Genomic DNA, 27115 nt, shown 5'->3' on the forward strand with positions numbered 1-27115 from the left:
CACTTGGGATGGGCGCCCAGCATCCACTACGGACTCCGAGAAATAGAATTATCGGTAAGTAAATTCTTATTTTCTCTATCGTCCTAGTGGATGCTGGGGTTCCTGAAAGGACCATGGGGATTATACCAAAGCTCCCAAACGGGCGGGAGAGTGCGGATGACTCTGCAGCACCGAATGAGAGAACTCCAGGTCCTCCTTAGCCAGGTTATCAAATTTGTAGGATTTTACAAACGTGTTTGCCCCTGACTAAATAGCCGCTCGGCAAAGTTGTAAAGCCGATACCCCTCGGGCAGCCGCCCAAGATGAGCCCACCTTCCTTGTGGAATGGGCATTTACATATTTTGGCTGTGGCAGGCCTGCCACAGAATGTGCAAGCTGAATTGTATTACACATCCAACTAGCAAAAGTCTGCTTAGAAGCAAGAGCACCCAGTTTGTTGGGTGCATACAGGATAACAGCAAGTCAGTTTTCCTGACTCCAGCCGTCCTGGAACCTATATTTTCAGGGCCCTGACCACATCTAGCAACTTGGAGTCCTCCAAGTCCCTAGTAGGCGCAAGACACCACAATAAGCTGGTTCAGGTGAAACACTGACACCACCTTAGGGAGAGAACTGGGGACGAGTCCGCAGCTCTGCCCTGTCCGAATGGACAAACAGATATGGGCTTTTTTGAGAAAAAAACCACCAATTTGACACTCGCCTGGTCCAGGCCAGGTCCAAGAGCATGTTCACTTTTCATGCGAGATGCTTCAATCCACAGATTTGACTGGTTTTAAACCAATGTGTTTTGAGGAATCCCAGAACTACGTTGAGATCCCACAGTGCCACTGGAGGCACAAAAGGGGGTTGTATATGCAATACTCCCTTGACAAACTTCTGGACTTCAGGAACTGAAGCCAATTCTTTCTGGAAGAAAAATCGACAGGGCCGAAATTTGAACCTTAATGGACCCCAATTTGAGGCCCATATTTCTTCGTGGGGCCTTCCTGGCCTCACACCACGCAACATATTTTCGCCACATGTGGTGATAATGTTGTGCGGTCACCTCCTTTCTGGCTTTGACCAGGGTAGGAATGACCTCTTCCTGAATGCCTTTTCCCTTAGGATCCGGCGTTCCACCGCCATGCCGTCAAACGCAGCTGCGGTAAGTCTTGGAACAGACATGGTACTTGCTGAAACAAGTCCCTTCTTAGCGGCAGAGGCCATAAGTCCTCTGTGAGCATCTCTTGAAGTTCCGGGTACCAAGTCCTTCTTGGCCAATCCGGAGCCATGAGTATAGTTCTTACTCCTCTACGTCTTATAATTCTCAGTACCTTAGGTATGAAAAGCAGAGGATGGAACACATACACCGACTGGTACACCCACGGTGTTACCAGAACGTCCACAGCTATTGCCTGAGGGTCTCTTAACCTGGCGCAATACCTGTCCCGTTTTTTGTTCAGACGGGACGCCATCATGTCCACCTTTGGTAATTCCCAACGGTTTACAATCATGTGGAAAACTTCCCCATGAAGTTCCCACTCTGCCGGGTGGAGGTCGTGCCTACTGAGGAAGTCTGCTTCCCAGTTTCCATTCCCGGAATGAAACACTGCTGACAGTGCTATCACATGATTTTCCGCCCAGCGAAAAGTCCTTGCAGTTTTTGCCACTGCCCTCCTGCTTCTTGTGCCGCCCTGTCTATTTACGTGGGCGACTGCCGTGATGTTTTATCCCACTGGATCAATACCGGCTGACCTTGAAGCAGAGGTCTTGCTAAGCTTAGAGCATTATAAATTTACCCTTAGCTATATTTATGTGGAGAAAAGTCTCCAGACTTGATCACACTCCCTGGAAATTTTTTCCTTGTGTGACTGCTCCCCAGCCTCTCGGGCTGGCCTCCGTGGTCACCAACATCCAAAACTGAATGCCGAATCTGCGGCCCTCTAGAAGATGAGCACTCTGTAACCACCACAGGAGAGACACCCTTGTCCTTGGATATAGGGTTATCCGCTGATGCATCTGAAGATGCGATCCGGACCATTTGTCCAGCAGATCCCACTGAAAAGTTCTTGCATGAAATCTGCCGACTGGAATTGCTTCGAAGGAAGTCACCATTTTTTTTACCATGGCCCTTGTGCAATGATGCACTGATTTTAGGAGGTTCCTGACTAGCTCGGATAACTCCCTGGCTTTCTCTTCCGGGAGAAACACCTTTTTCTGGACTGTGTCCAGAATCATCCCTAAGCACAGGAGACTTGTTGTCGGGATCAGCTGCGATTTTGGAATATTTAGAATCCACCCCTGCTGTTGTAACAGTATCCGAGATAGTGCTACTCCGACCTCCAACTGTTCCCTGGACTTTGCCCTTATCAGGAGATCGTCCAAGTAAGGGATAATTAAGACGCCTTTTCTTCGAAGAAGAACCATCATTTCGGCCATTACCTTGGTAAAGACCCGGGGTGCCGTGGACAATCCAAACGGCAGCGTCTGAAACTGATAGTGACAGTTCTGTACCACGAACCTGAGGTACCCTTAGTGATAAGGGCAAATTTGGGACATGGAGGTAAGCATCCCTGATGTCTCGGGACACCATATAGTCCCCTTCTTCCCGGTTCGTTATCACTGCTCTGAGTGACTCCATCTTGATTTGAACCTTTGTAAGTGTTCACATTTTTTTAGATTTAGAATAGGTCTCACCTAGCCTTCTGGCTTCAGTACCACAATATAGTGTGGAATAATACCCCTTTTCTTGTTGTAGGAGGGGTAATTTAATTATCACCTGCTGGGAATACAGCTCGTGAATTGTTTCCCATACTGCCTCCTTGTCGGAGGGAGACCTTGGTAAAGCAGACTTCAGGAGCCTGCGCAGGGGAAACGTCTCGACATTCCAATCTGTACCCCTGGGATACTACTTGTAGGATCCAGGGGTCCTGTACGGTCTCAGCGTCATGCTGAGAGCTTGTCAGAAGCGGTGGAACGCTTCTGTTCCTGGGAATGGGCTGCCTGCTGCAGTCTTCTTCCCTTTCCTCTATCCCTGGGCAGATATGACTCTTATAGGGACGAAAGGACTGAAGCTGAAAAGACGGTGTCTTTTTCTGCAGAGATGTGACTTAGGGTAAAAAACGGTGGATTTTCCAGCAGTTGCCGTGGCCACCAGGTCCGATGGACCGACCCCAAATAACTCCTCTTCCTTTATACGGCAATACACCTTTGTGCCGTTTGGAATCTGCATCACCTGACCACTGTCGTGTCCATAAACATCTTCTGGCAGATATGGACATCGCACTTACTCTTGATGCCAGAGTGCAAATATCCCTCTGTGCATCTCGCATATATAGAAATGCATCCTTTAAATGCTCTATAGTCAATAAAATACTGTCCCTGTCAAGGGTATCAATATTTTTAGTCAGGGAATCCGACCAAGCCACCCCAGCTCTGCACATCCAGGCTGAGGCGATCGCTGGTCGCAGTATAACACCAGTATGTGTGTATATACTTTTTATGATATTTTCCAGCCTCCTGTCAGCTGGCTCCTTGAGGACGGCCTTATCTATAGACGGTACCGCCACTTGTTCTGATAAGCGTGTGAGCGCCTTATCCACCCTAAGGGGTGTTTCCCAACGCGCCCTAACTTCTGGCGGGAAAGGGTATACCGCCCATATTTTCTATCGGGGGGAACCCACGCATCATCACACACTTCATTTAATTTATCTGATTCAGGAAAAACTACGGTAGTTTTTTCACATCCCACATAATACCCTCTTTTGTGGTACTTGTAGTATCAGAAATATGTAACACCTCCTTCATTGCCCTTAACGTGTGGCCCTAATAAGGAATACGTTTGTTTATTCACCGTCGACACTGGATTCAGTGTCCCTGTCTGTGTCGACCGACTAAAGTAAACGGGCGTTTTAAAACCCCTGACGGTGTTTTTGAGACGTCTGGACCGGTACTAATTGTTTGTCGGCCGTCTCATGTCGTCAACCGACCTTGCCGCGTGTTGACATTATCACGTAATTCCCTAAATAAGCCATCCATTCCGGTGTCGACTCCCTAGAGAGTGACATCACCATTACAGGCAATTGCTCCGCCTCCTCACCAACATCGTCCTCATACATGTCGACACACACGTACCGACACACAGCACACACACAGGGAATGCTCTGATAGAGGACAGGACCTACTAGCCCTTTGGAGAGACAGAGGGAGAGTTTGCCAGCACACACCAAATACGCTATAATTATATAGGGACAACCTTATATAAGTGTTTTCCCTTATAGCATCTTTTTTATATATTTCTAACGCCAAATTAGTGCCCCCCCTCTCTGTTTTAACCCTGTTTCTGTAGTGCAGTGCAGGGGAGAGCCTGGGAGCCTTCCCTCCAGCCTTTCTGTGAGGGAAAATGGCGCTGTGTGCTGAGGAGATAGGCCCCGCCCCTTTTTCGGCGGCCTCGTCTCCCGCTCTTAACGGATTCTGGCAGGGGTTAAATATCTCCATATAGCCCCCGGAGGCTATATGTGAGGTATTTTTAGCCAAAAATAGGTTTTCATTGCCTCCCAGGGCGCCCCCCTTCCAGCGCCCTGCACCCTCAGTGACTGCCGTGTGAAGTGTGCCGAGAGGAAATGGCGCACAGCTGCAGTGCTGTGCGCTACCTTAAGAAGACTGAGGAGTCTTCATGCCGCCGATTCTGGACCTTCTTCTTGTTTCAGCATCTGCAAGGGGGCCGGCGGCGAGGCTCCGGTGACCATCCAGGCTGTACCTGTGATCGTCCCTCTGGAGCTAATGTCCAGTAGCCAAAGAAGCCAATCCATCCTGCACGCAGGTGAGTTCACTTCTTCTCCCCTAAGTCCCTCGTTGCAGTGATCCTGTTGCCAGCAGGACTCACTGTAAAATAAAAAACCTAAGCTAAACTTTTCTAAGCAGCTCTTTAGGAGAGCCACCTAGATTGCACCCTTCTCGGCCGGGCACAAAAATCTAACTGAGGCTTGGAGGAGGGTCATAGGGGGAGGAGCCAGTGCACACCACCTGATCCTAAAGCTTTACTTTTTGTGCCCTGTCTCCTGCGGAGCCGCTATTCCCCATGGTCCTTTCAGGAACCCCAGCATCCACTAGGACGATAGAGAAAGGGTGCATATATGTAGACTCTCTCAGGACTATATGAGGAAATATTAGAAACAACTTTACAAGAGAAAACAATACTGAACAATAGGAGATACATAAGGAAAAGAGTCATTATTTTTGTATATGTATAAAAGTACTTCAAAGGAACGGTGCTATTTCATAATAATCATTAAGGCCATTTGGGGCCAAAGTTTTTAGTTCATAAATCCAATACATCTCTCTTTGCGAGAGTCTCTTTTCTCTATCACCTCCTCTATGTCCCAATTTGATGATCTCAAGGATCCTAACTGTCAGACCCTTAGGGTCCGATTTGTGGAAAAGATTAAAGTGTTTGGGTACTGAATGGTGTTCTTGTTTATTTTTTAATGCTCCTGAGATGTTCTTGGACACGTAATTTCAGTTGTCGTTTCGTCTTTCCTATGTACCTCAGTCCACAGGGGCATTCAAGCATATAAACCACCCAATTAGTATTACATGTTGCTCTTTCTTTCATAAAGTAGGTTTTTGAACCTTCGGAATTTTTGAAGGATTTAGTATTAGGATTTATATACTGACAAATATTGCAATGCTGACATTTTACTACTTTTAATTGTCAAGATAAAAGAATTAGAGGGATTTTAAATAGGCATTGGGGGTTTTTAAAAATGGACCCCATTCTGAGTACTATTTTACCGGATAGACCACGAGTAATTTTTAAAAAAGCAAAAAACTTGAAAGACTGCCTTGCACCTAGCATGCTGTTTCCCATCCAACAAGAAAAAAAGAGTTTCTGGGACATGAAGGGACTTTTCAATAGCGAATAGGGGAATAGCGGCTCCGCAGGAGACTGGGCACAAAGTAAAAGCTTTAGGACTAGCTGGTGTGCACTGGCTCCTCCCCCTATGACCCTCCTCCAAGCCTCAGTTAGGATACTGTGCCCGGACGAGCGTACGCAATAAGGAAGGATTTTGAATCCCGGGTAAGACTCATTACCAGCCACACCAATCACACCGTACAACTTGTGATCTGAACCCAGTTAACAGCATGATAACAGAAGGAGCCTCTGAAAGATGGCTCACAACAACAATAACCCGATTTTTGTAACAATAACTATGTACAAGTAATACAGACAATCCGCACTTGGGGTGGGCGCCCAGCATCCACTACGGACTATGAGAAATAGAATTATCGGTAAGTAAATTCTTATTTTCTCTAACGTCCTAGTGGATGCTGGGGACTCCGAAAGGACCATGGGGATTATACCAAAGCTCCCAAACGGGCGGGAGAGTGCGGATGACTCTGCAGCACCGAATGATTATCATGATGAAAAATATCCCCATTATACACTGAAATACATGGTATTTTGCGACTCATTTAGGTGGTTGGAATTCCACCATACAAGGTACACCTTGAATTCACCAGGGTGTTACTTAAGGTGGAGGTCACAGTTTTATGTGAGATAATGCACTAGGAGGCGCCTATTCTCATCTTTTGTTTTGTATATATATATATATATATATATATATATATATATATACACACACACATACACACACACACACATACATACACAAAAAAAGATACATACTTGTACTAGTATGCCCACTACAATACAGGCAGGTGAGGTATATACTGAGGTATAAGGTTGGAGTTCCCTGCAAAAAAAAAAGGTTCTTGCCAACCAGTAAGGGGGCGTGGCCACATCAACATCACTCTTGGGGGCATGCCCAGCACTTACAGAGGTGCTGGGCTTACCCAAGCTCTCCCCTCTTTGTGAATAGATGCTGTGCGTGATCACTGCACTGCAACTTTTCCCATCCGTGGCCCACGGGTGGGAGAAGGCACAGAGCAGATTGCTTTAGCAGGGCTCCAATAAAAGGGCAGGAATCATTTTGCTGATTAAAAACGGGGCAGGGTGCTGCGCCCTGCTAAATCGGCCTTATTTTTATTAAAATAAGTCACATTTTTAACCACTAATTTCACAGGGTTTAACTTATTTCTTAGTCTAGTACTTAGTATGGATGGTGTAATAGTTAGCATTACTGCCTCACAGCACTGAGGTCATGGGTTCGATTCCCACCATGGCTCTACCTGTGCAGAGTTTGTATATTCTCCCTGTACTTGCGTGGGTTTCCTCCAGGCTCTCCAGTTTCCTCTCACAATCCAAAAATAAACTGGTAGGTCAATTGAATCCCAACACAAATTAACCTTAGTATGAATGTGTGCTCGTGTACATGTGGTAGGGAATATAGATTATAAGCTCCACTGGGGCAGGGACCGATGTGAATGGGCAAATAGTCGCTGTAAAGCGCTGCGGAATATGTGTGCACTATATAAATAACTGGTAATAAATAAACAAAAGGTAAACGATTAGTACGTTTTGAAGAAAAAAATAATAACATTCCCTGCATAAACACCCCTACATGTTATCTGCCTACATTTTAATAAGTGTCAATATTATGAATGTCGGCATTATTGTCGACCTTTTCACTACATCTCCTTCTACCATATGTTAGCAACTTAGAGTCACCAGTGTGTTCAGACTATTGCTACACAAACCATTTCCTAGCATTTGTTCCCCTATTATGAATGCAGTCTAAACAGAGATAACTAAGAGTTCTGCTTTATGTTTCCTACCTTACCTTTTTGTTTTATTTCTGTCATGCGTCTGAAAAATCATTTAGGCATTAGAAGTGTTATCGTTTGCAGCACTATTCAATTTTTACTATCCCGTTTTTTTTGTTTTTTTTTTAAGATCTAGGGACTACGACAATGTATAGTCATTTTACTGGTGTCAACATTTTAACAATATCAACATCGATATCAACCTACTGCTGTTGACATTTGGAATGTCGACTTCCTGACTGCATACCATTAGGCTCTTTATAACAAACCTCAATTATTCCTTTACTGTTGTCTTTTGCTGTATAAACTATTATCTTACTCTTCAAGGCTCTGTTCTTGGCCGGCTACTTTAATACTGTATACCTTTTCACTATACGTAGATGACACCAATATACACCTCAGCTGAGTATTGCACTTCTCTACCACCTCACGTCAGCGACGGTCTCTGCTAATTCCACAGGGATGTCCCAAAGTAACCTAAGCTTAACATGTCCAACATGAAGCTCATTTTCCCTCCTCCCAGATTAACACCATTTCCTCAACCTGATGGCTAGCAAAGGATGCAGAAGCCAGACATCAAATCTGCAGAGGGATGGGGTTACAGTAATTATAAGGTAGGTTGAAGTACTACACTGCCCAGAAACGATGAGGATCAGGTGAAGAGAGGAAGACGGGACAATGTGGACAGACAAGGAAAGCAGACAGTAGTGCAGGTACAATGAAGTGGTAAGAGGTAATACCGTAATACAAATGGTTCACAAAATGGACATATCACCAAATGATATGAGAGACTTTAGCTGGCAAGAAAGTTAGCAATTCAGCAATGGGTATATACATGCTAAGAGTTCAGCCCAGGCACAAAACAGATGCATGTGTTAGATACTAACACAGCTCATAGGACAGTATTGAATTTTGTCCCCTTTAACAGAGATTATGTAATTTATCTGATTTATCACCTTAACTAAGCTATACAAATCCTAAAATAAGATATATAAAATAAAATAAAGAAATCACAGTGTAATGGTTAGCATTACTGCCTCACTGCACTGAGGTCATGGGTTCGATTCCCACCATGGCCCTAAATGTGCGGAGTTTGTATATTCTCCCCGTACTTGCGTGGGTTTCCTCCGGGTACTCCGGTTTCCTCCCACAATCCAAAAATATACTGGAAGGTTAATTGACTTCCAACAAAATTAACCCTAGTGTGATTGTGTCTGTGTGTATATGTGATAGGAAATATAGATTGTAAGCTCCACTGGGGCAGGGACTGATGTGAATGGCCAAATATTCTCTGTAAAGCGCTGCGGAATGTGTGCGCTATATAAATAACTGGTAATTAAATAATAAATACATTTTAATACAATTGTAATTGAAACACACACACACACACACACACACACACTAGCATCTAGCCAACTTGCAGCCAGTACACATGAATTATGTTTGGGTTACCAACATGTGATCAATTACTAGAAACATCCAAAAAGCTCCCACAACAAATGCCAGAAACAAAATAAAAAACACAGCAAAGGTAGCATACCATCTAACAAATAAAAACAGGACTTTGTTAAAGCACTGAAGAAAACTGGTATGTGGCACTACCAGAGTATAACAGAAGATTCATTAAAATAATAACAATGAGGATTATGTATGGTGCGATCATTTTAATTCCAGCGGGTGAAACTGAAGTACTGAATAACCAATAGAAAAATATCTAGTAATAATACTCATTTAAAGTTCAATTTTTCTACGTCGGACTTTGAAATAGTGGCTAAAAAAGTGAAAAGATAAATCTCTATAACATACCTACAATTATCACAGCAAAGACCACTTTCTAAAGGTAAAACTGGAATACGTGAGCTGTACAACACAGAATGTATTCCTAATACAAGAGCATCCATATTCCTTTATTGGTAGACACCACTAAACTGCAATGAGACCAGCTTACTGCAGCACATACATGTATTTACTGAGCCTATCAGAAGAGTAAGCAAGAACTAAATTTGTACTTGTTGATCTGCTCTCTGTGAAGGTGCTGATTCCATGGCTATTTACAGTAAGCATGCCCTACATTTACACATGTGTAAAACATATGGCATGGTTTCTTTGTAAAACATACAGCATGGCTGTGTTTAGAACAGCTACTGTTCTAAACACAGACTGCTATGCAACTAGAACTAGAACGGGTCTTGATGAATAAGGACTTAGCAAAAGTTCAACTACTAAAATTATATATACACACAAGCCACTGTAGGGCACCATGGGTAGCGCGTGTGGCACATGCTGTGACGTCATCGGGGTCCGACAGCTGACACAGGGAGGCAATGATTCTTTACAATACAAAGGCAAGCCCTGTTTTTGTTACTGTATCCTGATGAAAGTTTACATTAAAACTGAAACGTAAATGACACATAGCGTGTCCAGTGGGTGTTTACATCACAGACTGCAACTTACCAAGTCCTGAGAGTGCCTCCGCACTTGCTGCGGCTAAATATAGATATTATATACAGCATATAGTGGGGGGGGGGAAATGGGATTTTGGTACTTACCGATAAATCCTTTTTTCTGATTCCACAGGGGACACTGGAGCATTTATTGCAAAGTAGGGATCCAGGTTCTCGGCGCCCTGACACTCAGTCAAGAAGGTTACCAGTGCTTCTACAAAAGCCTCTGCCTAACCTAAGCTGGGAGCCTGCAGCCCCTCACCAATAGAGCAGACAGCCCCACTACAGAGGGAGAACACAGAACAAAGTATCGAACTTGTAGAACTTCAGCAAACGTGTTTGACCTCGACCAAGCAGCTTGTCGGCAGCTACCCAGGAACAACCCACTGTACAAGTAGAGTGGGCCTTAAAAGATCTTGGACACGGCAGGCCTGCCGTAGAATAAGCATGCTGGATAGTAAACCCGATCCAGCTAGCAAATGTCTGCTTAGAAGCAGGACACCCAACCGTGTTGGGATCATAAAAGGACAAAGAGCATCCGACTACCTGTGACGAGAAGTCCTTTCAAAGCCCTCACAACATCCAAGGACTGTGAGGTAATTGAGGAGTCAGTAGCCACTGGCACCACAAAAGGTTGAAGTGAAAAACCGACACAACCTTTGGAAGAAATTGCCGACGCATTCTGAGCTCAGCTCTATCTTCATGGAAAACCAAGTAGGGGCTCTTACATGACAATGCCCCCAATTTCGACACCCATCAAGCAGATGACAATGCCAACAGTGTGACCACCTTCCAAGTTAGAAACTTGAGGTCCACCTCCTGTAAAGGCTCGAACCAATCCGACTGCAGGAACTGCAGCACCACCTTAAGATCCCAAGGTGTCGTAGAAGGCACAAAGGGTGGCTGGATGTGCAGAATCCCTATCAAGAAAGTCTGAACCTCAGGATGAGCAGCCAATTGTTTCTGGAAGAAAATAGACAAAGCCGAAAACTGGACCTTTATGGAGCCCAAGCGTAGGCCCACAACCACACCTGCTTGCAGAAAGAGGAGAAACCATCCTAGTTGAAACTCCACCGAAGGAAACTTCTTGGATTCACACCAAGACACGTACTTTTTCCAAGTGCGATGATAATGTTTAGACGTTACCCTTTTCCTAGCCTGTATCAGGGTAGGAATGACTTTGTTCGGAAAGCTGACCTGGATTGGGAGTGTTGTGAACTCGGGGGCTCCTCCGATGGTCGGGAAGAGGAACCACAGCTGAGTCGGAGCAGAGAAGGCCGGATATAGGTTTTCCTCATACAGGACTGACAATTATGTTTGATGAAAAAATGCTTAAGAACTTTATTTTGGGAAGGGAGCAATACAGCAACACATGGAAGAAAGAGAACTTGTGGGCAATGTCAAAGGCTACTGAAGAATTTGTGAGCGATGTTTAGAGATACATGAATAAAGAACTTGTGAGCGATGGTGAAAGACACTAAAGAATTCGTGAGCGATGTTTACAGTCACTGGTGAATGAAGAGCTAGTGAGCGATGTTAAAAGACACTGAAGAATTTGTGAGCGATGTTTTAGAGACACTGATGACTGAAGAACTTGTGAGCGATGTTTAAAGACACTGATGACTGGAGAACTTGTGAGCGATGTTTAAAGACACTGATGACTGGAGAACTTGTGAGCGATGTTTAAAGACACTGATGACTGAAGAACTTGTGAGCGATGTTTAAAGACACGGATGATTGAAGAACTTGTGAGCGATGTTTAAAGACACCGATGATTGAAGAACTTGTGAGCGATGTTTAAAGACACCGATGATTGAAGAACTTGTGAGCGATGTTTAAAGACACTGATGAATGAAGAATTTGTGAGCGATGATAAAAGGCACTGAAGATTTTGTGAGCAATGTTCAAAGACGCTGATGATTGAAGAACTTGTGAGCGCTGTTTAAAGACACTGGAGACTTGGTGAGCGAGCAGTGGTGAGCGAGCAGAACGATATGCTGGGAAAGTTGACTCGATGCTGGAAACTCTAGGAGATAGCACAGCGGTCACAGGAGCACTGGAGATCACCTCTGGAAAAGCGACGATACTCAGGCGCCGGGGCTCTGCCCGGCGTCTGGTTTTGAATATCCTGCCCTAACAGGATTGGTGGAGCGGTTCTGTGACGCCACCCGCTCCCGTGACGCCGGGTGCAATGGCGGCGCCCACACACCGGGGAACCGCCGGGAGCAGCGACAGCCAGACGCCGGGACCCGACGACCGCCGGAGGCGGAGGCCACCAGACGAACCAGCAGACACGCAGGGGTAAGCGCGGCGGCCGCTGCCTCTGGTGTGTGACACTTCCGAGCCAAGATCTGGCGTTCAACCTCCATGCTGTCAAACGTAGCCGTGGTAAGTCTTGTTGCAGAAGGTCCTTGCGAAGAGGAAAAGGCCTCGAATCTTCCAGCATTAACTCCAGAAGATCAGCGTACCAAGCACTTCTTGGCCAGCCCGGAGCAATGAGGATCGCCTGAACTCTTGTTCTTTTTATTAGCTTGAGAATCCATGGGATGAGTGGAAGTGGAAGGAACACTTACATTAACTGGAACACCCACGGAGGTACCAGGGCGTCCACCGCCACTGCTTGTGGGTTTCGTGACCTCGAACAGTACCTCCGAAGCTTCTGGTTGAGGCGAGAGGCCATCATGCCTATCTGAGGTACACCCCATCGGCTTGTTACCTCTGCGAATACTTCCAGGTGGAGGCCCCATTTTCCTGGATGGAGATAGTGTCTGCTCCCGGAATGAAGACTGCTGACAGCGCCCGTGCATGCTTCTCTGCCCAGAGGAGGATTATTGTCACCTCTGACATTGCAGCCCTGCTCTTTGTTCCGCCCTGCCTGTTTATGTAGGACACCGCTGTAACGTTGTCCGACTGAACCTGAACGGCTTGATCTCGCAGATGTGCCGCTTGTAGATGGTCGTTATACACGGCCTTCAGATCCAGAATTTTTATTGGAAGGAGAGATTCCTGAACTGACCGCTTTCCTTGGAAGTTTTCCCCCTGAGTGACTGCTTCCCAACCCCTGAGACTTGCATCCGTGGTTAGAGGAATCCAATTCTGAATCCCGAACCTCCGGCCCTCGAGTAGGTGAGAAGTTTGCAGCCACCAGAGAAGTGAAATTCTGGCTTTCGGCGACAGGCGTATCCGCTGGTGCATGTGAAGATGAGATCCTGACCATAAGACCAGCAGATCCAGTGGGAAAGATCGTGTAAGGAATCTTCCGTACTGTCGAGCCTCTTAGAAGGGAACCATCCCCCCCAGAAGGCGAATGCACTGATGAACCGATACCCGGGCTGGCATCAGTACATCCCAGACCATTGATTGGATCACCAACGCTTTCTTCACCAGTAGAAACTCCCTCTGCACTTCCGTGTTGAGAATCATCCCGAGGAAGGAACGCCTCATCATCGGCTTCAAATGCGAAATTGGAAGCTTCAGGATCCACCCAAGATCCCGGGACAGTGATTTGAGAGAGCAACACTCCCTAACAACATCTCCTTGGAGGATGTTAAAGTCGCCTAGATATGGAATTATGTCCACTCCTGGTTTGTGGAGCGGGAGTATAAAGGCTGCCATGGCCCTGATGAACACCCCCAGTTTTGCGTAGAAGCCAAGTTCAGTGCTTGGACTGGACGTGACATAATTGTAGTGCAACCTTAGATAGACCTAGAGAGGCGGCCAGAATGGAATGTGAAGTATGCACCCCTGATATCCCGGGATACCAGGAATTCCTCTACATCTCAAGCAGAGGTCACCACTCCCAGACTCCATCCCGAATTGAACACCCACCAGTAGGGAATCAATGACCCCAGGTTTGAATAGTAACCCGTTAGGTAAATGAGGTGGAACTGGAATAATGACAATAGTTTGACAGCAGTAGTACACTTTCTGCCTGAGAAGCTAGTAAGCCTGATTTGAATAATCTGTGAGGCGAATACTAGAAATTCTAGTCTGCACCCCTGGGCAATCCAACTGATTCCAGGGGTCTAGGCAGGATATCGCCCAGATGTGTTACTGAATCTCTTTAGCCTCGCTCCCACCTGCCTGATCCCCAGGCAGTGAGGTCCACCGACAAACCGAAGGGTTTGAAAAAGGGCGAATTTGAAATCCGTCCCTGGGAACCTGGCGGCGCAGGTTTTCTGGATTTCCCCAACGTCCTCTAAAGGAAGTGGAGGAATATGTGGAATCACGTTCAAAGGAATTGCAGTGCACGCGTAGGATATAATTTCCTGGTCTGTGCAGCTGCGGAAGGAAGACAAACCGACTTACCCACAGTTGACATGGATAATCACGTATCCCGTGCCTCCCAACAGGATCTTACCTGTGAAGGGCGGACCTGTCATACCTTACTCGGATTCTGTATCCGCAGTCCATTGGTGTAGCCACCGCCCCCTGCGTGACGAAACTGCCAGAGCAGTGGTCCCTGCGTTATGCAATGTCAATCTCCTTCATGGCGTCTCGCCGTGAAGCCTGTAGAATCCTGTATGTGACATAGAAACGAGTACAAGTCACTTCTACACATAGAATCTAAATCATCAAGTAAGGAGCCTGACTACATTACAATAGCCCCAGAACTGTATGCAAAAGTGCATCTCCGAGTCACACCTGCAGCAGTGTACAGTGTTAGAGATTAGTCTTAATAGGTGATCAGCCTTTATGGAGGTTATACCAGGGACAGGTAAGACAACCATATTTGACAATTTAGACACTCTATAGGGATGTGGATAATAACTCTGGGTGTACTCAAGTTTTCCCAAATAAGGAATTTAACGCCCTACACAGTGGGAAGGCATTCATTATATACATATTAATATTCCTCATCCCTAGTAGCCTCAAACATATGTTGGACCCCTCATATATATGCATTATATGGACAAGTGTACGCTTTCTAGGGTACAGAGTTGGGGTGAGAGGCACAGCAGTGGGAATTGAAACCCCACACTTCTCAAAACTGCGGCTTCTACCCAGTATGGGATATATTTGAAGTGATATATTTTAAAGTATACCTTATGGAGGCCACCCCAGAGGGAACTGCCACCGAAGCCTGAGATGTATACAGTTTTGAGCATGGTATGGACTCCCCAGGAGAAGATATACATTCTGCAGTACAGGACAAAGCCCTTAAACATGGTAAAGTGGATCACACATATACAGGAAAATGTCAACACAGTCCCCCCCCCCACCCCCTCAGGTATATCTTCAGAGAGTCACAGAGCACAAGACGCCAGCCACAGCGCGCCCTTATAGGCTTTTATAAAGATAAAAACCCCGCTGACTAGCGTAACCTTAACATGGTAGCTAGTACATAATATCGGGTGTAGTATGGTATGCCGGCGGCCGGGCTCCCGGCGACCAGCATACCGGCGCCGGGAGCCCGACCGCCGGCATACTGACAGTGTGGCGAGCGCAAAGGAGCCCCTTGCGGGCTCGCTGCACTCGCCACGCTGCGGGCACGGTGGCGCGCAACGCGCACCATGCTTTTTATTCTCCCTCCAGGGGGTTCGTGGACCCCCACGAGGGAGAATAGCTGTCGGTATGCCGGGTGTCGGGATCCCGGCGCCGGTATACTGTGCGCCGGGATCCCGACATTCGGCATACTGAAGACCACCCCATAATATCACTCCCCCCTTGTTTATAACACCTTTTACCTCAGTGTAGTTATGTGGAGGACAGCGTTCCGTCAGCGTGTGTCTGCAGGGAGAAAATGGCGCTGGTTAGTGCTGGATCCGCTCTGAGAAGCTCCGCCCCCTGTAATGGCGCATCTTCCCGCACTCAGAGATTATACTGGCCTGAGGTAATTTTTGCAGCAAACAGTGGGTTAGACCTTGAAAGCCATGTTTGACCAGTGTAGGGTACCGCGCTGGCCCAGGACGCCCCTCACAGCGCCGTACACAGTGTGCCGCTGAGCCTTCCGGAGCGCAGCCTGTCAGAGCCTTGTGCAGCCATTCTCGCCGGGGACCCGCTTACCGGGATTCCAGCGTCAGATTCACCACTCTTCTTTCCTCTGGCTCTGTTAAGGGGTGGCGGCATGCTGCAGGAGTGAGCGGTCGCCTTGGGCGGCTAACGATCATCACCCTCTGGAGCTCAGTGTCCTGTCAGCGGAGATAGTGGCAATTAACCTCTCAGGGTTGGACACTACTCCCCCCCCCCCCCCCCCCCCCTTTAGTCCCACGAAGCAGGGAGGCAGTTGCCAGCAGCCTGCCTGTAAAATAACAAACTCTAGAAAACAATAAAACTAAGAAAACTCCCAGGAGCTCCCCTAGCTGTGACCGGCTCCTCCGGGTACATTTTCTAAACTGAGTCTGGTAGGAGGGGCATAGAGGGAGGAGCCAGCCCACACTGTTAAACTCTTAGGGGGAGATTCAAATGTTAGAAAAGTCAGTTGGGTGTTTGTTTTCTCCTATCTAATTGTTTTTTCCTGTCTATTAGATAGGAGAAAACAGACACCCAACCGACTTTTCAAACATTTGAATCTCCCCCTTAAAGTGCTAGTGGCTCCCAAAGGACCCGTCTATACCCCATGGTACTAAATGGAACCCCAGCTTCCTCTAGGACACAAGAGAAACCTATAATATATTACATTGAATATTGTAAAAAAAAAAAAAAAATATTGTATTCTTTCACATTCCTGTTCATCAGAAACCATGAAATGCAGTACTCATTATCAGCACCATTTTATCTTACATTGCACAGTATGGGACCCCTCCAGCTAGGCAGACCAGCCCAGCCTGCACTTGCTGGAAAGAACCTTAAAATTAAATTTTAACAAATGCTTTTCAAATATAGCTCTCAAGGGCACAGCAACTACTATGGGAAATACCTAACCTTGGATGTTTCCATACCTACAGTGAAACACCTACACTCAGTATCTCAAAAGAATGCCGCAAACAAAAGAAGGTGGTTACATAATATTGCATGACAAGTCAAACCGAAGCCTGTCAAAACCTTACATTTCTGTTCAGTGGATAATCCCTAAACACATTTGTTTAATCCTCTATTCCATTACTGGGGCACGGGAAGCTTTCTAGGGTGTGTTATTAATCACCTGAAAAGCTACAAGCTCTGTCATTGCATACACCAAATGGGTTGCACCCCTACTTTCTGTAAGCGCAAATCCCTGTCTCTGACCAAGCAGTTGAAGTGCCTTGTAAAGAGGAGAGAGAATCCACTGCCATAAAGGGTGGCAGATGACTGGCAGTAAGCAGGCTTGTGTTGACAGAAGGGCGGGTGTGTAACTCCTTCAAACGGTACCTGTCACTTTTTTGTTTTTATACAATTTCATTATGGCAGAGCTTGAGAAATCCCAGTGGTCATGTAACAAACGGCCCTAAATTGCTGATTTGTAAAGGGGGGTACAGACGGGGAGCTGTGTGCTGAGTAATCTATCACAGAACGCTCAGCACACATCTCTCCCCCCACTCAGCACACAGCTCAATGTGTGCTAAGTGAGGGGGGTGGGGTTAAGGACGCTCACTTTACCCAGCAGTGAGGTGAGCGATCTAACTAGATTTGGCAATGCATGCATGCTAAATCTAGAGCCGGCGATAGCGATGCGTGGGACTGCGCATCAGTGTTACCGGCACCCTACACATGGAACGATGTGTGCTTAATTTCTAAGCAATCTAGTCAGATTGCTTAAAAATTTTATTAAAATCGCTAAGTGTGTACCCCCCTTTAGTGTCAAAAACATTTTGTTTTGCAATCTGGATGCCTAAAATAGTAAAACCTCCTTGCAACGTTTATTTATCCACACTTATGCACCCACATTTACACCATGCTCTTATGCATGGTGAAAATGTTACTTTATTTCTGAGCTGCAGGCTTTAGAAGTTTCCCATACTATATTCTAATTACCCTTTTACTCCGCCAACCTTTAACACAGGTCATTGCACATGAGCACGCATAACCCGTGTTGCTGTGCAGTCTGAAAGGGCCCAGTTGTAATAATCCGGGTCGAGCAACCCGGTATTCCAACTCGGGTAGCGAGCAGGGTTGAACATGTGTTCAACCTGGTTCGCTGTGCTGTGTGAACGGGAAGCCGTACTGATGCGACCCGCTTCCCGTTCACTCTGTGTGGACGGACGGCGCTTGGAGGTCATGTGATCTCTAAGCTCCGCGGGACAGTGGAGGCGAGGGGCCTGAGGCGGGTCGCATGCGGGAAGCTCCTGTGTCAGGCTTGCAATGGAGCTCTAAGGCTGGGGCAGCGGGACCTGCTTGGCCGCAAGTAGACTGCACATGAGTGCCTATGCAGGCGCCCACACATGTGCAGCAGTCTCGCCGCCGCGTCCAACCGCAGCATGCTCCGGTTGGGCCAGATGACAGGACAGCGGGATTTCAATGTATGTGTTCACACAGTGCGGCTGTGTTCCATTGAAATCCCGTGCGTCACTGGCCGGATCATGTTCTGTGGGAACCTGCAGAACAGGATCCGTGTGCACACAAAACCCCCCTCCCGGGCAAGCGGGTCCCGTTCAGCGGACCCCAATACAAAACGAGGGGAGCATATAACACCTCATATGTGACAATATCAAAGCAACATATATCACATAGGTGTAATGGAATTTTTAATTTTACATACAAGTATACCATTTAAACACTGAAAAATAAAGAATTTTTTATTTTTATGGAAAGCGAACGAATGCCGCTGTAATGAAGCCGATTCCTTTTCTTTTGTTGGTGTGTTAAGTGACATTTGCGCCCACTCTACTCCGAGATTTGGCACTCGTGCTGCTCACTGTACATGGTAACAGGGTTCTTCTGCAAGAAGCTGATGAAACCTCTGCATGGTTAATGAATATCTCATGCACTATCCTCTCATTGGGGTCGATTCTATTCGGCAACTAATGAATAGCGCCGGGAATTAGCTCCCGACGCTATTCAATTCAGCAACTAATTACCTGCAATTGTCGGGAATTCTTCTCTCATCCCCGGGGGATGAGAAGAGAAACCCGACAAAAGTGCTGCCTCGCGGCCGGCGCGAGGCTGATTCTGTCGGGAATCAGCCTCGCGCCGGGGAGTTAAGTCGGAGAATGCCCGTTCTCCCGACAATTCAACCTGTTTTGTCGGCGAAAACGGGCCATCGCCGACGTAACTAGTTGCTGAATTGAATAGCGTCGGGAGCTAATTCCCGGCGCTATTCATTAGTTGCCGAATAGAATCGACCCCATTAAGACTGTGCTAGAATCGCTCTTCCTAGCAGGGGCCAGAAAAATATTAATAATAGTAACGGTTTGTAATACTCTACTGTAATTTATACAGAAAGGTATGTGAAAAGGGTGACTGAACAGGCTATTAGACTTTTTCTAGCTTGCAACAAGTATATGGTCTACACAGACGTTCCCAATGAAAATAACCCCTTCACTACTGAGCCATATTGGCACTTAGTGGATTGGCCACATTCCAACATCAACAGCAGTAATCGTTTATGCACTACAAATACAGCAAGAACACGGAATCTACACCTAGGTTTTCATAATAAAATATGCACTTAATAATGCATTTACACTTTTTGTTCTGTGTATTTAATGAAATGCATAAAATGTACAGTGATAATATGGAAATCCTAAAATGCAGGCACCAAGATGGGAGAGACGGAGCCTTAAAGGCCCTCCCCCATCCACCAGATATACCAGTGTTTCTGCAGAGCAGATTGATATTGATAATAATCACTAATGGGCCACATTATTGAAAAGCATTAAAGGTGGGTACACACTTAGCGATAAAGTGAATTATATTGCTTTCCCCCTCCTGGGCGATTTCTGCAGTGCAGGGGTCTCCTATGGTGACTGCACAGGATGACCAGAGAATAACTTCCCTCTTTCAAACGAGATGAGTCTGTGGGTGCCAGAATGGGGGAGACAGGCACATACATATAGTGCTGCCTCTCCTATTTTATTGCTTGTATACATTTCTGCAGTGCTTAGCTTGGAAGGGAAAGGGCTTAATGACATATAATCAGATCACCATGTATTTTAGCAACTGCTTACTGGGAGAAAAGTCATTACCGGTATGTTCTAAGGATATCCTAGGGAATGCAAACTTGCCAAATGGTTACTTTAAAAGGAAGTCAACATTTTATAGTCAGACTAACCACCTATGATCGTGGTATTTTGAGTACCGGCGGTTCTAGTTACTCTAATATGCAAATAGATGTTACTCACTCCTTCGACCACAAGATTGGTATGACTGAATGGTGGTGATGTATGATGCGCAGTTTCCTAACACCAGTCAGTAACAAGCTTTGCAGAGTTTACACCTCAGTGAGCCAAGAAAACAGCTACTGTACATAACTATATATATATATATATATATATATATATATATATATATATATATACATACATATACACACATATACATGCAAAGTGGGTGTTCTTCAGCACATTTTATGAGTTTCCAAACAGAAACAGATTTAATCAAAACAAACAAAAATAAACAGTCCTAACTCAGGCTTACACTGAATGGTTGCTATAGCTAATGTGCATATGCAAAAAAAAGTGTTTTGCATCACCAAACCCTGAAGACAAGTGAGCAAATACTGTGAAACATTTATAATACATAAAAATAAAATCTGTGTGTGACCAACAGTTGTACATGTGCAGTTATAGGGGTATATGCAATTGCGGTCGAATTCCCGAAAAAGTCGAAAAACGGGACATTTTCGCCAAAAAAAACAAAAAAAAAATCGACAATGCAATTCAGTACTTTTCGTCAAAAAAACGGACTTTCCAAATTCGACTTTTTTAAATTCGACATTTGACAAATTCGACATTTCTGCAATGGTACAAATGCGGCATTTCGACAAAAGTATATTCAATTGAAGATTGTAAATTCGACAACAGTGCTTTTAGACAGTAAATTCGACATTTTCAATCCGCCTCACTTTGCTGGCGGAATCTAATAAAAAAATTTAAAAACATGTTTTTTTTGTGTTTTTTTTATTGGTAATAGCATATCTATTTATATTAGAAGGGATTAGGTACTTGGTTTGTCTATTTAGGAGGCACAAGTATTTTTTATATATTTTTAAAAATATATATATATTTTTTTTTTATGGAATGGGTTAAAAATCAGAAAAAAAAAAGCGTGGGGTCCCCCCTCCTAAGCATAACCAGCCTCGGGCTCTTTGAGCCGGTCCTGGTTGTAAAAATACGGGGGGGGGGAATGACAGGGGATCCCCCGTATTTTTAGAACCAGCACCGGGCTGTTTCCGGTCCTGGTGCCAAAAATACGGGGGACAAAAAGCGTAGGGGTCCAACGTATTTTTGGAACCAGCACCGGGCTCCACTAGCTGGGGAGATAATGCCACAGCCGGGGGACACTTTGATATCGGTCCCTGCGGCCGTGCCATTAAAATCCCAACTAGTCACCCCTGGCCGGGGTACCCTGGAGGAGTGGGGACCCCTTCAATCAAGGGGTCCCCCCCCTCCAGCCACCCAAGGGCCAGGGGTGAAGCCCGAAGCTGTCCCCCCCATCCATGGGCTGCGGATGGCAGGCTGATAGCTTTTTGTGAAATGAAAGAATATTGTTTTTTTGCAGCAGAACTACAAGTCCCAGCAAGCTTCCCCCGCAAGCTGGTACTTGGAGAACCACAAGTACCAGCATGTGGGGGTAAAACAGGCCCGCTGGTACCTGTAGTTCTACAACAAAAGAAATACCCAAATAAAAACAGGACACAGACACCGTGAAGGTAAAACTTTATTACATACATGCAGACACACACACTTACCTATGTTGACACGCCGACTCTGGCCACGTCTCCAATGTCGACGTCCGGGGTACCTGAAAATAAAATTATACTCACCTGATCCTGTGTCCGGTTCTTTTATTGTAATCCACGTACTTGGCAAAACCTGATTGGCTGAAGGGACCTTCTGTGACAGCAGTCACGGGGGGTCTCTGCATTCGGGGAAAGGGGTCCCATGAGTAAACATGGGACCCCTTTCAGTCCGTGTGGATCGGGTAAATGCGTTTTTTTGTTTTGCCAAGTACGTGGATTACAATTATAACAGGACACTGGATTTAGGTGAGTATTAAGTTTATTTTCAGGTACCCCGGATTCGTCGACATTGGAGACGTGGCAGTCGGCGTGTCAACATAGGTAAGTATGTATGTGTCGGCATGTGTGAAATAAAGTTGTATTTTCACGGTGTGCGTGTCCTGTTTTTATTTGGGTATTTTTTTGCAGAAGAACTACAGGTACCAGCGGGCCCGTTTCCCCCCCGCATGCTGGTACTTGTGGTTCTCCAAGTACCAGCTTGCGGGGGAGGCTTGCTGGGACTTGTAGTTCTTCTGCAAAAAACAATATTCTTTCATTTTTACACATGGCTATCAGCCCCCCATCCGCAGCCCTTGGGTGGCTGGGGGGGACACCCTTGATTGAAGGGGTCCCCACTCCTCCAGGGTACCCCGGCCAGGGGTGACTAGTTGGGTATTTAATGCCACGGCCGCAGGGCGCTGTATAAAAGTGTCCCCCGGCTGTGGCATTATCTGTCCAGCTAGTGGAGCCCGGAGCTGGTACAAAAAATACGGGGGACCCCTACTCTTTTTGTCCCCCGTATTTTTTGCACCAGGACCAGGCGCAGAGCCCGATGCTGGTTGTTAAAATACGGGGGATCCCCTGTCATTTTTTACCCCGTATTTTGGCAACCAGGAACGGCCCGAGGCTGGTTATGCTTAGGAGGGGGGACCCCACGCAATTTTTTTTCGTTTTTTTTTACATTTTTAAAAATCGAATCAAAATCCGTCAATTGGGCCGTTTTTCGACAGCGGGACTGTCGAATCCGTTTTTTATTGAATATGTCGAATTGCGGCACCCACCTGCCGGAATTCGACGGTCGAATTGTGTCGAATTTAAAAACGGGTGAAAAAGTGCCGCAATTCGCCCGGAATTGCATATACCCCATAAAGTAGCATAAAACCACCAGAGAGCTGCCCACTGCACCGCAACCAGTGAAGACAAAGTGTCCAAAAGATGCAGACACTCCTGACCAAGGGCAGGTAAGTATGGGGTAATTGGAACCAATAATTTCAGTACTTGTTTGCAATGGGGTATGGGGTAATTGGGCATTTTTCCCCAATACTATTGTGGAGTTATTTATATGTCTGAAAAGAGGAAGCTGCAGTGAAACTGAACCCAGATTTAGCCATGACTAGGCTGTTAGACCAGCACCAGATTTAGCCATGACTAGGCTGTTAGACCAGCACGTGCAAACTAGACGCAGGAAGACGGAGTGTGTTTTTTCACCATTACGATTTCTACAAATGTGTATAGAACATTCTTCTAGAGGTTTCTTCACAACTTCCTTTTTCGAGACTGTTCACTATAAATACACAACCACGTGAAAAAGAAAGTAAACCCTCTTTCAAATCTATTTTTTCACATATATGAACATTTAGAACAATTAGTAATCAGCCAGGTTTACAAATCTAATCCATACATTAATTCCCAGGAGCAATATGAAGAGTTAGGAGCTACTTTATAATTCCTCACCATGTGGGCATCATGTGTTCCCTCAGCCATTGCATGCATACATACATTATACCGGCAGCCATGCCTTCCTTCAGACACTGAGCGCCCCCCTTATCCCCTGACACGCCTTACTGCAGCCACAGCATGCACCTTTATACCTGCCAAGTCTTCCCTCCACCATGGCATGCCCCCCTTATACTAGCAAGTTTTCCCTCCGCCATGACATGCCCCCCTTATACTAGCAAGTTTTCCCTCCGCCATGACATGCCCCCCTTATACTAGCAAGTTTTCCCTCCGCCATGACATGCCCCCCTTATACTAGCAAGTTTTCCCTCCGCCATGACATGCCCCCCTTATACTAGCAAGTTTTCCCTCCGCCATGACATGCCCCCCTTATACTAGCAAGTTTTCCCTCCGCCATGACATGCCCCCCTTATACTAGCAAGTTTTCCCTCCGCCATGACATGCCCCCCTTATACTAGCAAGTTTTCCCTCCGCCATGACATGCCCCCCTTATACTAGCACGTTTACCTCCGCCATGACATGCCCCCCCTTATACTAGCAAGTTTTCCCTCAGCCATGACATGCCACCCCTTATACTAGCAAGTTTTCCCTCCGCCATGACATGCCCCCCTTATACTAGCAAGTTTTCCCTCCGCCATGACATGCCCCCCTTATACTAGCAAGTTTTCCCTCCGCCATGACATGCCCCCCTTATACTAGCAAGTTTTCCCTCCGCCATGACATGCCCCCCTTATACTAGCACGTTTACCTCCGCCATGACATGCCCCCCCTTATACTAGCAAGTTTTCCCTCAGCCATGACATGCCACCCCTTATACTAGCAAGTTTTCCCTCCGCCATGACATGCCCCCCTTATACTAGCAAGTTTTCCCTCCGCCATGACATGCCACCCCTTATACTAGCAAGTTTTCCCTCCGCCATGACATGCCCCCCTTATACTAGCAAGTTTTCCCTCCGCCATGACATGCCACCCCTTATACTAGCAAGTTTTCCCTCCGCCATGACATGCCCCCCCTTATACTAGCAAGTTTTCCCTCCGCCATGACATGCCCCCCTTATACTAGCAAGTGTAACCTCCACCATGACATGCCCCCCTTATACTAGCAAGTTTTCCCTCCGCCATGACATGCCCCCCTTATACTAGCAAGTTTTCCCTCCGCCATGACATGCCCCCCTTATACTAGCAAGTTTTCCCTCCGCCATGACATGCCCCCCTTATACTAGCAAGTTTTCACTCCGCCATGACATGCCCCCCTTATACTAGCACGTTTACCTCCGCCATGACATGCCCCCCCTTATACTAGCAAGTTTACCTCCGCCATGACATGCCACCCCTTATACTAGCAAGTTTTCCCTCCGCCATGACATGCCACCCCTTATACTAGCAAGTTTTCCCTCCGCCATGACATGCCACCCCTTATACTAGCAAGTTTTCCCTCCGCCATGACATGCCACCCCTTATACTAGCAAGTTTTCCCTCCGCCATGACATGCCCCCCTTATACTAGCAAGTTTTCCCTCCACCATGACATGCCCCCCTTATACTAGCAAGTTTTCCCTCCGCCATGACATGCCCCCCTTATACTAGCAAGTTTTCCCTCCGCCATGACATGCCACCCCTTATACTAGCAAGTTTTCCCTCTGCCATGACATGCCCCCCTTATACTAGCAAGTTTTCCCTCCGCCATGGCAGGCACCTCTTATTCCCACGGCAGATCTTCCATCGGCCATGGCATACATCTCGTTTCACAACACATCTTGCTTGATCCATGACATGCACCCCTTATCGTCCACTTCTTCCATGAGATACGGCATGCTTCCCTCATCCCCACTAACACATGCCTTCGCCGAGCCATGGCATGCCCCCCTCATCACGTGCCACATAGATAGGCATACTGTACTATCCTTTAAACCAGGACACTCATGCAGAGGCGTTACTAGGGTTTTCGGAGCCCAGGGGAAGATACACGCCCCACTGTGCCAGATTCACGCCCCACTGTGCTCCCCCCCACCCCAGTCACTTACCGCTTGTGGCTCGCCTCTGATATGACGGGAGGAGAGCGCAGCGCCTCTCCTTCCCCTCACCGCTCCAGGTCTCCGGCGGCTGTGTGGCGCCGGTTCGCTAGCCAATCAGAGCTCGCGGACCGGCAGCCAATCAGGAGCCGGTCCGCAAGCTCTGATTGGCTAACGCCGCCGGAGACCGGACACACGCAGCACTGCTGGCAGCGCTGATTGTGCTGGCAGCGGCGGTGAGGGGAGGGAGAGACGCTGCGCTCTCCTCCCCTCACATTTCGGCTTGACGGGGGCGAGTGGGGCATGCTGCCTTGGTCGCCGGCGGCGCCCCCCTCTCCTGGGCCTGCCAAGGTGCCCAGGGCACGTGCCCCACTCGCCCTGCCCTAGTTACGCCTCTGCACTCATGAATTACACAGAACCTGTGTAACCCATAACGCGTAACGCATAACGCATTTAATGTCAAGTCTGCATCATGGCTCAGGGAAATCACAAACCTTCCCATAGCCATTTCCCAACCCCCCCCCCCCTCACTTTCTCATGTATTCCCTGTGCCCTGGCATGCACCCCTCATCACATGCCTACCTACAGCCATGGCACGCACAACTCATCTCCCCTACCACATGCGTTCCCTAAGCCACGGCATGCACCCCTCATCCCCCTATCACATGCCTTCCTACAGCCATGATACCATACATCTGCTGATCTCCCTACTACAGAACATTACACACTGAGCAACACGCAGCGATCATTTCCTTCCATGATGAGACAGAAGCGGCTTCCCTAGCCCGAGCCCTCATGCAGGAGTTCCAGAGATGGGACCGAAGCTGCGCTGCCTGCGGTTACCATGGCGCCGGCTACACCCAGCACGGCGATGCCAGCAGCCCGTCCCGCTACCCTGCTCCCGCCAGCCGGTCACCTTCCCACACACACACACACACTACGAGCACGGTCGCCCAGACCCGCTTCCGGTGTCACTCACCACCACACAGGGGCTCGCCATGTCTACTGTAGCCGGAGGGATGTGCGGGACTCTCCGTGTGCGTTCTCCGCCTGGCCCGGCTCAACGAACAGAGACACACAACAAGGCCGCAGCCCGCCGCCGCAGCTCACACACATGGCCTGGGGGACCGCCTGCTGGTGACACGGGGTGGAGCTGAGCCCTGCCCAATAACCTCCAGCAGCGGCTCAGACTGTCACTCACTGTATATCATCGTCAGCGTGCTGCTGCTGCCCTGTATCACTACGTATAGGCTGCTGTCACACCACCCCGCATTACTACCATGTGATATGTCTATCTCTAACACCAGGTTGGTCTCTTTGCAGCACAGCCTTTGCCTTTCTATAACATCATGCTGGGAAACGTTTGCCATTTTTTGTGGGCTATTCCCCCCCCCCCCCCCAAAAAAAAAAAACAACCACTAT

General features: G+C 47.2%; 1 protein-coding gene across 2 annotated transcripts in view; it reads right to left on the reverse strand.

Annotated features, from left to right (window-relative positions):
• Positions 1-26909, reverse strand: part of HPRT1 (hypoxanthine phosphoribosyltransferase 1) — a 180002-nt gene extending 153093 nt beyond the window's left edge. Inside the window, exon 1 of one of the 2 annotated variants that reach the window (XM_063937471.1) lies at positions 26673-26909. In XM_063937471.1, coding sequence (XP_063793541.1) covers positions 26673-26693 — 21 coding nt within the window. In that variant the 5' untranslated portion in view covers positions 26694-26909. Of the gene's footprint in view, positions 1-26421; positions 26458-26672 lie in introns of those variants that run through there. The other variant, XM_063937470.1, reaches the window with a different exon arrangement.
• Positions 26910-27115: the final 206 nt, after the last annotated feature.

The sequence above is a fragment of the Pseudophryne corroboree genome, chromosome 8 (assembly GCF_028390025.1).
Source record: "Pseudophryne corroboree isolate aPseCor3 chromosome 8, aPseCor3.hap2, whole genome shotgun sequence".
Taxonomy (NCBI): domain Eukaryota; kingdom Metazoa; phylum Chordata; class Amphibia; order Anura; family Myobatrachidae; genus Pseudophryne; species Pseudophryne corroboree.